At 34.4% G+C, this 13,036-nt stretch overlaps 1 protein-coding gene across 3 annotated transcripts in view; it reads right to left on the bottom strand.

Annotated features, from left to right (window-relative positions):
- Positions 1-13,036, bottom strand: part of STAG1 (stromal antigen 1) — a 428,247-nt gene that overhangs the window by 70,361 nt on the left and 344,850 nt on the right. For all 3 annotated transcript variants that reach the window (XM_013061415.2, XM_004762454.3, XM_045088872.1), the window contains 4 exons: positions 8,928-9,031; positions 569-661; positions 377-466; positions 34-237 (listed from right to left, as the gene is read on the bottom strand). In XM_013061415.2, the coding sequence (XP_012916869.1) occupies positions 34-237; positions 377-466; positions 569-661; positions 8,928-9,031 (491 nt within the window). The remainder of the gene's footprint in view (positions 1-33; positions 238-376; positions 467-568; positions 662-8,927; positions 9,032-13,036) is intronic.

Raw genomic sequence — 13,036 nt, 5'->3', positions numbered from 1 at the left:
ATTATCACATACATTGTTTACTTTAAAACAGACCTCTTGCAGGAGATCTTCCACAGAATGATTGAATCGATCTACAAATTCATCAATCAGCTGACTTCGAGCTATGTCAACTCTGTTTTGGATGGTATACTCTTCACTGCATAAGATGCTATAGGTTTTACTGCAGGCTTCTAGAACATCTGATTCTACATGTTTCTCCACAACAAACTTAATCTGTTTTAATAAAGCATCCAGATGCTGAGGAGGAAAAAAAGAAAAACTAATGATATTTGGATTAATAAAAATAAGCATCTGTCAAATAGTAAGGCTATAGATTACATGAGCATGAAATAACCCAGTTATTTAAACTAACAATATTGATTTCATAGTGTCTTACCTTTTCCATTCTACCTGTGCTATAAATTTCTAGATCAAAATACTGTGGGATTTGTAGCAAGTTTGCTACCTTCTCTGCATCTGCAGAATACTAGAAGGAGAAGCAAAGAAAAAAGAAGTAACTACTTTAATAGTTCAGTGTAATAAGCAAACTCAGTGGCATGTTATCACAAAAATGTAAATGAAATTATACCTTTGATAGCAACATAGGAAGTGTGATAATAAAATGCTCAGTCAATTTGTTTCTATCATCAATTTGAGTTTTTCTTTCTTTGGCAGTTAGCACCTAGAAATAAATTGAAATGGGCAAATAATATAATGTCACGTAATTATTTATAACTCTAGAAAGTTACATAGAATGATGAAGCACTGGCAGATAATGTACCCAAGAATTTTCTGAGGAGGTTAATAAACTAATTACTAAAACAAGTGTCTCCAGTTTTATGCTTATTTCTAGTTAATATGCAGTATTACTTTATTAAATAGCTACTTAAGAATCACTCAAGTTTAGATAAATTACTACTTGTTCAGATTAAATAAAATAAATAAACATTTCTATAAACCAGTTAGAAATATAAAAATACTGTTACAGTGAAATAATTTTTCCAGTTTTAACCTCAGTATGTTAGTAACAGTAATCTCCCCTACATTAAACACACCTCTCTAAAAATACTTTAAAAAGTAATGTTTCTTTTACTAGTAGCAGCTCATAAATTTTCACATATTTTTTAAAGCATATACTAACAATGTTTCTGGACTCAGTTATATTTAGTTGTCCTTCTAAGTCCTAAGTCTGTTAGGCAATAATCAAGACATAGGGGTACAGCCTGTTATCACTGAACCAAATGAAGCTGTTAAAGCCCATCACCCTGTCCCATATTCAACTAGTTAAACCATAAGTGGTTCCAAAAATAAAATATTAAAATGCAAGTTCTGTTAAGATAATATCCTCAAGGTCTGACAGTCTCAGAGGTCACATTCTTAGTCTCATTTCTGTAAAAATAACCATTTTATCACTATTTCTATTAGTAGAAGTTCTAGATTGAGCATGGTTGGGTCCATTGCTAAGAATCATACATGGTCTGCTGTCTGTTAGCATCAGAGATACAATAAGAAGCCTACTAAGTGCCAGGCTAGGCCAGTGCCTTTTGTAGAACACGCACTTAATAAATGGTAACTGTTTATAAAGGAATTTACTCAACCAAGGTTGCTTATCTAAGAGGGAGTAAAATGTACTGTAATATTTCTCAAAATAAATGAAGTTAATGTTTTTTCATGCCTTAAAAAAAAAAGATAATTTCCCCTAGGTATTTTGTAATTATCTTGAAGGCACTTATTACCATAATGTTGAATGGCCGAATGTTTCCAATATAAACATTCTAATATAAAATACCACTTTATAAATATAACCCCCCCCTTTTTTTTTTACCATCAATACAGCTTTTATTGCATCTTTAAAATATCACAAATAACTCTGAAAAATCATCCAGCATCTTGCTGTTTCTGTAACTGGACAACTTAGATCTTATTCATCACCTGCTAAACTGTTTCTTTTTCACAAACATACCACCCAAAATTTTCTGATAGTCTTGTTTTTAACTGTCACAGTTTGCTGAACCAAAAAGTAGCTGAGTTCAGTCCAAGTTCATTGTCATTTCCTTCAAAAATCAGCTTATCTTTCTGGGTTTGAGATACTGAACAAGCAATACCTGGCCTCATCCGAACTCTGTGGTTGCATTCTTTTCACCCAAGAAATCTTGGATTTCAAAAGAGAACCACTGTCCTGAACAACAACACTGATGAGGAAGTGAGCATACAAAGACCTCATCTTGTAACAGAAGCCCAGTCTAATGCCCTTCATCATGTTTTATATATGACTACAGAGTGCAAACAATATCCATTTCTTTTCTATTTCTCTCAAGTCGGCACCTCTTCTTTTTCTTTCTAAGGAAATGGAGTTCTCTTCCCAGGGTTCCTCTGGGCCCCTTCACAATAACAGTGCATCCCTTCAAACATTTCCTAGAATTGTCAATAGTCTGAGTACTGAGAGTGGTCTTCATTCTCACAGCAGATGTTTGATGATATGTGAAAGAAGTAATAAGGTCTCCTATCTGGTTCCTCTTCCAGAACTTTATTGCTTTTCAACATCTTAAAATAGAAAATAATCACTCTGGATTATTGTGGTTAGCTCTGCACAAAGGAATATAAGGGACTACATATTATGTGGAATATAAGTCTAGGAATGCATTCAGGATATTGAGAAGTCATGAAATTCATCTCACAACTTAAGAGAGGTCTAAAGATACTGATTTTGGAGAAATAGCAGTCTTTGACTAAGTGATCATTATGGTAGGTGGTCTATATGCATGAACTACTCAATCCTCAAAACCTCTGATGGGAATGGTAAAAATGGCATATTACCTATGAAGGAGAAATTTGCCAGTATCTAACAAAATTGTATACACATTATTCCTCTGACCTAATAATCCTACTTTTAAGCAATCTACCCCACCAACACACAAGGTACAAGTGTGAAATGCACAATATTATTCGGCTGCATAGTGAGTTATTTCTAACAGAACACTATTTCTAATAGTAAAAGACTGGTAACAACCCAAAAGACTCTCAATCGTGTATCCACATAATGGATACTATGCATTCATAAGAAAATGAAGAAATCTAAATAAAGGTACAGAGTGATATCTAGGATGCACTGTTAAATAAAAATGTAAGGTACAGAACACTGTACAAAATATGCTGTCTTTTGAAGGACAGGGAGGAGGATGGAGTGCATCCATTTATCTATACTTGAGGCACTGGAAGGATAGTCTGAAAACAAATAAAAATGGTTATTAGAAGGAATGGATGTGGGGCGCCTGGGTGGCTCAGTGGGTTAAGCCGCTGCCTTCGGCTCAGGTCATGATCTCAGGGTCCTGGATCGAGTCCCGCATCGGGCTCTCTGCTCGGCAGGGAGCCTGCTTCCTCCTCTCTCTCTCTCTCTCTGCCTGCCTCTATGCCTACTTGTGATCTCTGTCAAATAAATAAAAATAAAATCTTTAAAAAAAAAAAAAAAACAAAGAAGGAATGGATGTAAAGGGAGATACAAATATATGAAAGACTTCTCTGAATGTATATTTTTACAAGGTTTTGACCTTTTAATGATGTACATATTTTACATATTTCCAAAAAATAAAAATGAGAAAAAAACATACAAAATCAAAGAGGTAAAAACCTTGTTATGCTAAATTTAAGCAATCAATATCAATATGACTATGTAATTTATATATGGATATATACAAATATATACATATATTTCTTAGCTCTGTGTACTCAAAGTGTCTATCAGAAATAATAATCAATTGACAATGAATACCCTTAGTGACAAGATTTTAACTTTAAATACTATTCTAGTAAAAGGCACCATGGCTTGTTGGAGATTCCTGTGGTAGAATAATTTAAGAGTCAGCCTTCAAAGTGCCTTCCAGTAACCACTACCTCCTGGTATCATGGCATTGTCTCTTCCCACAATGACTAAGGTTGACATTTGTTAACCAATAGGAGACTGTGGAAATGTTATGTGACTTCTGAGAACTAGTTCATAAAAGACACAGAAGTCCCTTACTTTCCTTTGGATCATTCATTCTGCTTTATTCTTTCTTGGATAATTCACTCTAAGACGGGGGGGAAGGGGCAGCAACCATGTCATGAAAACACTCAAGCAGTCCTACTGAGTGGTTGGTAAGGTGAGGTGCTAAAGCTTCCCACTAACAATCAACACTAACCTGCCAGTCATGGAAGACATTATGGAAGTAGTAAATTAACAACCAAATCTTCAGAGTTAGCACTAAAGTTAGCATCTTGTTAACATCTTAAATGCAATCTATTGAGAACCTTTAGTCAAAATCAACCAGCTAAGACACTCCCAAGTTTCCGACCCACAGAAACTGAGATAATGAAGGCTTACTGTTTTAATCTTCTAAGTTTTTATTTATTTATTTATTTATTTATTTGACAGAGAGAGAGAGATCACAGGTAGGTAGAGAGGCTGGCAGAGAGAGAGAGAGAGAGAGAGAGAGGGAAGCAGGCTCCCCGCGCAGCAGAGAGCCTGATGTGGGACTCGATCCCAGGACCCTGAGATCACGACCCGAGCCGAAGGCAGCAGCTTAACCCACTGAGCCACCCAGGCGCCCCTAATCTTCTAAGTTTTTTTTTTAATCTTTTTTTTTTTAAAAGATTTTATTTATTTGACAGAGAGAAATTACAAGTACACTGAGAGGCAGGCAGAGAGAGAGAGAGAGAGAGAGAGAGAAGGAAGCAGGCTCCCTGCTGAGCAGAGAGCCCGATGTGGGACTCGATCCCAGGACCCTGAGATCATGACCTGAGCCGAAGGCAGCAGCTTAACCCAATGAGCCACCCAGGCGCCCTAATCTTCTAAGTTTTAAAGTAATTTTTACATGGCAATAGTTAACTAATATAAACAGTAAGATAAAGAGCGAACTTTATGAGAAAGCAAGAAAGTACACAAAAAATGATTAAGATATGTCAAAAAGGTTAGAAAGGTTTAGCCAGAATAGGCTCTCATCTCAAAGTTGGGACAAAACATATTTTAAGACTTTTATTTTGGAAAATCTAAAAACCACTCATTTGTCATTATTGCCTCATTAATTCCCATGGGGTTTATTTTTCAGCAACATTTTTAAGGTGAATTCTTAGTATATCATTTCACTTCACCCATAAATATTTAAGGGTATGTTTTTAACAGTGAAGACTTAAGAACAATACAACTTGCCATCTCCCAACAAAATGAAACAATAACTGCTTAGTATCTTTTCACACCCAGTCCACAGTTTTCTTAATTTCTATGCTTTGGATTTCTTCATATATATATAAACACAGACTAGACATATTTTTTAGAGAGAAACAGAGTGTGTGCAAGTGGGAGGAGGGGCAGAAAGCAAAGTGTAGAGAGAAGCAGATTCCCTGTTGAGCATGGAGCTTGAGTCCAGGACCCGGAGATCATGCCCTGAGCCCAAATCAAGAATTGGACGGTTAACGGACTGAGCCATCCAGGCACCCCTCTGTATATTCATATTAAATTAAGTTTTGATATTAAATTTATGCCCGCCATTCCACTATCTATACATATTATGTCTTTTTCTTTGTTTCTTCTTTGCCACCTTCTTTGAGGGTTCTAATAAACTCTTTCATTTATAATAATCAACTTCAGGCTTATATTTAATTATAGCAAAATAAAGCAATTTTGCTCCAAAAAAATTCCATTTCCTTTACCCTTCTTTGTTATTGCTGTCACGTACATCTATATATCTTATAATCTTAGTACTTTAGTGCTGTAATTACTGCTTTAAATAATCCCTTTAAAGTAAAAAAGAGAAAAAAAGGAAAAAAATATATAATATACACAGCCTTTTATATCCACCCACATATTTACCATTTTTGGTACTGTTCATTCCTTTCTACAGATTAGAATTCTACCATTTGGTATTATTCTTTACAGCTTAAAGGACTTCTTTTAGTATTTCCTCTAAGGCAGGTCTTCAAGAAACATGTCTGTCAATCTTTGTTTATCTGAGAATGTTTTTAATTCACCTTCATATTTCAAAGATAGTTTTACCAGATTTAGAATTCTTGGTAGGCAATTTTTTTTTCTTTCAGTGTATATGTCATTCTGTCAGTCTTCTGGCCTCCACTGTCTCTGATAAAAAATTAATTGCTAGTCTTATTACAATTGGTCTCTAAATGATGACTCCCGTTTTTCTCTTGTTGCTTTCAAGGTTTTTTGTTTTTGGCTTTTGATAGTGACTATCCTGTCTGGAAATGAATCTTTTGTGTTTATATTACTTGAGTTTTGTTAAGCTTCCTGTTCTTTGGATTAATATTTTTCATCACATTTGGCAAGTTTTTGGCGAATATTTCTTTGAATGTTTTTGTTTAAGATTTTATTTATTTATTTGACATAGAGATCACAAGTAGGCAGAGAGGCAGGCAGAGAGAGAGGGAGGAACAGGCTCCCTCTCAAGCAGAGAGCCTGACGTGGGGCTTGATCCCAGGACCCTGAGACCATGACCTGAGCTGAAGGCAGAGGCTTAACCCTCTGAGCCACCGAGGGGCCCCTCTTTCAGTGTTTTTCTTTCCTGTCTCTTTCTCCTACTGCTTTCTTTCTGGAATTCTCATTATAAAAATTTGAGGCACCTAATGTTTCACACATTTCTTGGGCTCTGTTCATTTTTCTTCAATCTTCTCTGTTCTTCAGAATGAATGATTTTTATTAATTTACCTTCATGTTCAATGTTTCATTCTTGTCATCTCAAATTTCAACTCCAGAATTTCCATTAAGTTTTCCTTATTTCTGTTATCATATTGTCCTGTAATTCTTTGGACATATTTTCTCTTGATTCTCTCAACATATTTATAAAAAGGGCTCTGAAGTATTTGCAAAGTCCAACAATTAGGCCTACTGAGAAGCCATTTCTATTGTCTGCTTCACCACCCATTCTCCCCACCTCCGCCCAAGTATGGTCATGTTTTATTGTTTCTTTGCTTGGCTGTAATTTTTCTGGAAGAGTCAACATTTTAAGGTAATACACTGTAGTAACAATGGGTTTTTAACTTATTTTTCTAATTTTTATACTTAAAAAAATAATCTTCAACTTAAATTTCAAATCTAAAAGGGTTCACCCCTCTGAGACCTGGGTTAGAAAGCATATTCAAAGTTCAGCCTGTTCTTCAAGAAACAAGAAGTGTTGGCGAGGATGTGAAGAAAAAGGAACCCTCATATGTTGCTGGTGGGAATACAAACTGGTGGAACCACTGTGGAAAGCAGTACAGTGTTTCCTCAAAAAGTTAAAAATAGAACTACACTGCAATCCAGTAATTACACTACTGGGTAAAATACAAAAAAAAAAAAACTCCCACAAAAGCACTAATTCAAATGGATACATGCACCTCTATGTTTATTGCAGCATTATTAGAATAGTCAAATTATGGAAGGAGCGCAGTGCCCATCAATAGATGTGGGGAGTGTGTGTGTAACACACACAAACACAAGAGAATATTATTCAACCATAGAAAGGAATGAAATCTTGCCATTTGTAATTATGTAGATGGAGCTAAAGAGTATAATGCTAACTGAAATTAAATCAGAGAAAGACAAAATGCATAGAATCTTAATCACCTGTGGAATTTAAGAAACAGATGGGCAAAGGGAAAGAAAAAAGAGACATACACACATATAAAAAGCAAGAAACAGACTCTTTACTATAGAGAACAAACTGATGGTCATCAGAGGGGAGGTGGGTATGGGATGGATAAAGTAGGTGAAGGGATTAAGAGTATACTTACTCATGATGAGTACTGAGTAATGTACAGAATTTTTTAATCATTATAGGATACATATAAAACTAATACAACAGCATGTGTTAACTATACTAGAATTAAAATAAAAAATAAAAACATAACAAATATAAAGAAAAAAAACAAAGTCCAGCCAATTCTTAAGTCTGCTTTGACTTTTATTGTCCATTGGGTTATCTCAGGTTTCTCAGTCAGTCAGTAATATACGGAGAGCTCGTCTAATCCTTTTCATGGCTTTCTCATTTCCAGGATTTTTTAGTTAGATTTTTGGTCAGTTAACTGTTCTTCCCATCTGGGACTACAACCTCTGAATATCACAGTTGTGGGTTTTTCTGTATTTGTTTCTACCATGTTTGCCATTTCTGGCTTAAAAAGCTCTGGACTTTTGCCATTTGTACTGTTAAGTCTGTCCCCTCTAAGAGCAAAGCTGCTGGTTTTTACCATGTACCACTCTGGTAAAACTGTATCAAGTTTATGGCTATGGGTGTGTGAATTATAATGCCAGGCAAAAATGCAGCAGACTCCTGTTGCTTTTACCTTAACCTTTGGCAGATTTTCAAAAATACATATCTCAATTTGTCTTCTATCTTTGGTGAATTCCCAGAACCCTTTGATAAGGTTTTTGGACAAATTCTGCAGTTTTATATTTTTTCCTTTCTGTTCCTCCCTTCCTTTTTTCCCTCCCTCCCTCCCTTTCCTTTCTTGCTTTCTTTTTGGTGCAGATAAGAATTACCTACCTCTGCATACCAACAGAACTTGCCTTTCCATCAGTAATTATCTCAATACCACTAAAACCTATTAGCCTCATATAACAAATAAGGGAATTAACACACAAAGAAAATAATCAACTATCCAAAGATTAAACAATTGCTAAAGGGAGGAGTAAAAACAGGCATTTTCTTTCAAAGCCTTCTGCATTTTTAACAGATATGAATGTGAAAATTATTAAAGTACTAGAAGAGAAGCAGGTACAGGTGCTTTGGGAACATGAAAGAAAAGAATCTACTTCTGAAACCTAAGTGTAATTAGTAGATAGGATATAAAGACAAAGCACCACAGCATGTATCATTTATAAAAATACCATGTTTTTATGTTTAAATATACCACTAAGATTTTCAAATATTTAAGATAGTTAAACACATTAAAAGTCTTTCTGTAGATTTCTCACTAATGTAACTTACTCTCTTGCCAGTACCCCTTCCCACTGGAGGATGTGCCTCAGCAGCTTGACGAATTGTACAAACCATCAGCTCTATAAGAGCACTCTCTTGACGGTCAGACATTGCTAAAGTGAAACAAAATGCATTAGTGTGAGTAGATAGTTTTGCAATAACCATGTATTAAAGAGAAAACAATTATTAAAAACTGCAAACATATAAACTCTATTACTGGTTAAAGACTGAAATTAAGCTTTATATTCTCTCTCTCTTTTTTTATGAAGTAATATATGCTTACCATAAGTCAAACAAGAAAGAGATGTAGAAAGTAAAGAAAAACAGAATACACTTTGGTTTCTTCAACTACCTAGTCTCTTCTAGGATTGTATTTCTGAATAAGGCAATGCCAAAATTTTATTGTATTTCCTTGCAGATCATTTTAAAGCTTATAAAATAGGGTATCTTTTTTTTAAATAAAAAAAGTGCTACACATATTTTAAAAAGTAACAATAGATTTTTTATTATCTTTCAAGTCACTACATATATGTATGAATAATTTTCCTAAATAATTACAAGTCATTACATGAGTGTTCCACAATTTAATCACACCTCTACCATTTACTCAAATTGTTTCCAAGGTTTTATTACTATAAACAATACAGTAATAAATATCATTAACACACATATATTTATGTAACTGTAATTTCTGTAGAATAAATTCCCAAGAGGGTAATGGGTCAAAGGTTAAAATCTCGATACTGATAAATATAAGGTTATTTACTGCAATCCAAATCTCCAACTGCAATAATGATGTTTGGTTCCTCATATCCGTGGCTAGCACTAGATGGCATAAATCCTTTCAATATTTGCTAATTCAGTGACTGAAATAAGGCACTTCATTGTCATTTTGCTTCTTCCTTCCTACTAATTAGTGAAATATATTTTGTTTATTGGCTTAGAATTTTTTTCTGAGATTTGTCTGTTTATTCTTTGCCTATTTTTTCTACTGTTATTCACCTTTCTTGAATTCCTGTAAATAAGAAGTATTAACTTTGTCTTTTGAATGAGGCAGACATTTTCTCCCAGTTTGTCTTTTTGATGTCAGACTCTTCATGGTATCTTTTCTCAGACAGAAATTCTTTTTAATAGAAATTGTTAATTTTTATAAGTCATATTTGTACTGATCTGTTTTATGACTTGTGGTTTATTTTCTTTCCAGTATTAAGGAGATATATTTGACTTGGGATATGTATATATAGATAGATAGATAGTATAAATTTAAGTTGTACAGTATAATGATCTGACATATATATTGTAAAATGATTATCACAAAGTTAATTAATATCTGGGATGCGTGGGTGGCTCAGCTATTAAGTGTCTGCCTGCAGCTCAGGTCATGATCCCAGGGTCTTGGAATTGAGCACCGCACTGGGCTCCCTGCTCAGTGGGAAGCCTGCCTCTTCCTCTCACACTCCCCTTGCTTGTGTTCCCTCTCTTGCTGTGTCTCTCTGTGTCAAATAAATAAATAAAAGCTTAAAAAAAAAGTTAACTAATATCCATCATCTCATGTAGATATAAAAAGTCTTCTGGGTTTCTTGTATTGCTTTCAACAATCTCCTTATCCTAGAGATTAGAGAAATGTATTTCCTAGTTCATTTTCTTCTCTCTAGCTTTTACATCTTTAATCTGTCTGGAATTTATTTCTGCTAATAGCATGAAGTATGGGCCCATTTATTTCCACCAAATGAACAGCCAATTAGGCCTCCACCACTGCTAAGTAAACCAGCTTTCCCTGCTGAATTTAAATGTCACATTTAAACATTTAAAAAATGTTTTAGGCTCTCATATACAGGATTCTTTATTTAGTTTCACTAATCTATATATCTATTCCTATTATAATGCCCTACTGTTTTGATGATAGCCGCTTTAAAATATACTATAATGTACTTTAATATGTAACTTAATTCAACTAATTTGAATGTTTAGTGAGACACATTTACCTAGTCCTTTTCCTAAATATTTTCTAATTTCTATAATACTAATACCATTTAAACATTTTTTATGTGTAAGGTAATATTCTAAGATATTTATATGTATTAACTTGCTTTATCCTCAAAACAATTCCAAGAGATAGGAGCTAATATCTTCACGCTTTACAGACAGGGAAAATGAGCCACAGAGCAGCTGAATAACTTCCAAAATACTCAGCTAGTGGTAAAGTCAAGAAATGAACCCAGGTGGTCTGATCCATAGTCTGTTCACTTAAGGACTATGCTATACAGCCTTTTAAACAGAGGAAAAGAATTCTCCCTAAACTTTGAAATCATTTTGCTTAGTTCTTCCTCTTATCTCACCTCCTGGAACTCTCTCAAACCCACTGGATTTGAACTGGTATTTTATTTATTTTTATTTTATTTTCCTTAATTCATTGATTTCTGAGAGAGAGACAGAGCAAGTGAGCACATAAGACAGGTGGGGAGAGGGAGAAGGAGACAGAGAATCTTAAGCAGCCTCCATACCCAGCATGGAGCCTGACATGGGGCTGATTTCACAACCCTGAAATCACGACCTGAGCTGAAATCAAGAGTCAGATGCTTAACCGACTGAGCCACCCAGACATCCCTCAAACTGGTATTTTTAAAAAGTTATTCATTACATGGGAAAAACATTTTAGTAACATCTTTCAGCCAGATACATAACATAGCCTTTTAATTTTGAGATCTTCTCCTATGTCATTTAAGAAAATGTTATGGTTTTCTTCACACTGTTTTGTACTTTCCTTGTTGAATTTACTCTTACATATTTTTAAGGACAGATTTCTAGTGCTAATTTGAATAGCTTAATTCTATCTCTGTCTCTACCCCTTTTCTCTGTATATTTATTTATGTTAAAGGCCAACAGATGTGGGGATTATAGAGACAAAGTTTGATATAAATGAAAGAGATTAAGCTTCAGAAGTTTATATTATTTAAAAAAATTGGGCAACAGCAATGAAAAGACAAAGACATAATAAAATCTTGTCCTTTTTATTCTAAAATCATTCTGTATAAGAATATGTATGTTCATCTTAATTATCAGTTCTTTGGTTTAAACACTTTGATTATCTTAAGAAAAACACATGAATGTCAGCCTGTCTTAGGAAAGCCACATGAAAGTTTGTTTTTCCATTTATACTCCTTGATCCAGAGCCTAATAGGAAAAAGTGTCCCACTCAATAAAACCAAGTCTCTATTTTTATGATTCTAGAATTTCATAATTTTTCACATTTCACTGCAGATAAAGGAATGACAAGTTTGTCTATGAACTAAATGCATTTCTTTTATTTATGAAGAAAATCTTGCTCTATGGAAAGTGAGGAGAGAGAACAACTTATCAAGTATGGAAGCTTTTCTCTGCTCTAAAACCCTTCTTAGTGTTGAAGAATAACTAAACCTCATATAGTGTCCAACACCATTAATTTTGTTATTTCATAATTGTGAAACATCTATTTAGAAATGGTAAGTACTGTCTACGGCCATACCACCCTAAACGCGCCCGATCTCGTCTGATCTCGGAAGCTAAGCAGGGTCGGGCCTGGTTAGTACTTGGATGGGAGAAATGGTAAGTACTAAATTTCAAAACAGTTTATTTAAAATTTAGTTGAAATCCCCTTTAAGATATGAGAGCAAAACCAAGTAATAAAATTGAAAGCAAAACAAGCTGTAAGCCACAGACAAGAGACGAATAGCCACAGCGACAAAGAAATGGGTAGCTGTCCACACTATGAATTATCAGGTAACTACACAACTTTCTAAACCTTCACAAGCCTCTTTGCACATCATCTCCATTTCCTCACTATTGATTCTATTCACATCACCTTGAACTGTGGCCTCTCTCTTTCCCTATCAATGAAAGAAATGAAAAGAAATGCTTAAAAGTCACCAACAATCTAAATCATCACTAAAGTTAATGATCTTTGCCATTCTTCTTCTCTGCAGTATATGATATTATTAGCCATAGATCTCTTGAACATCCTCTTTACTGAGCTTCTATAAAGTATAATTATTTCTTACCATCTTTTTTAAAAGATTTTTTTTTTTTAGATTTTATTTATTTATTTGCCAGAGAGAGAGAGAGAGAGAGAGAGAAAGCGC

Source organism: Mustela putorius, unplaced genomic scaffold (genome assembly GCF_011764305.1).
Source record: "Mustela putorius furo isolate JIRA1106 unplaced genomic scaffold, ASM1176430v1.1 tig00003834_pilon_pilon_pilon, whole genome shotgun sequence".
In the NCBI taxonomy this organism is placed as follows: domain Eukaryota; kingdom Metazoa; phylum Chordata; class Mammalia; order Carnivora; family Mustelidae; genus Mustela; species Mustela putorius.
The sequence above is the reverse complement of the archived record's forward strand: the minus strand, read 5'-3'. Positions and strand labels throughout refer to the sequence as shown.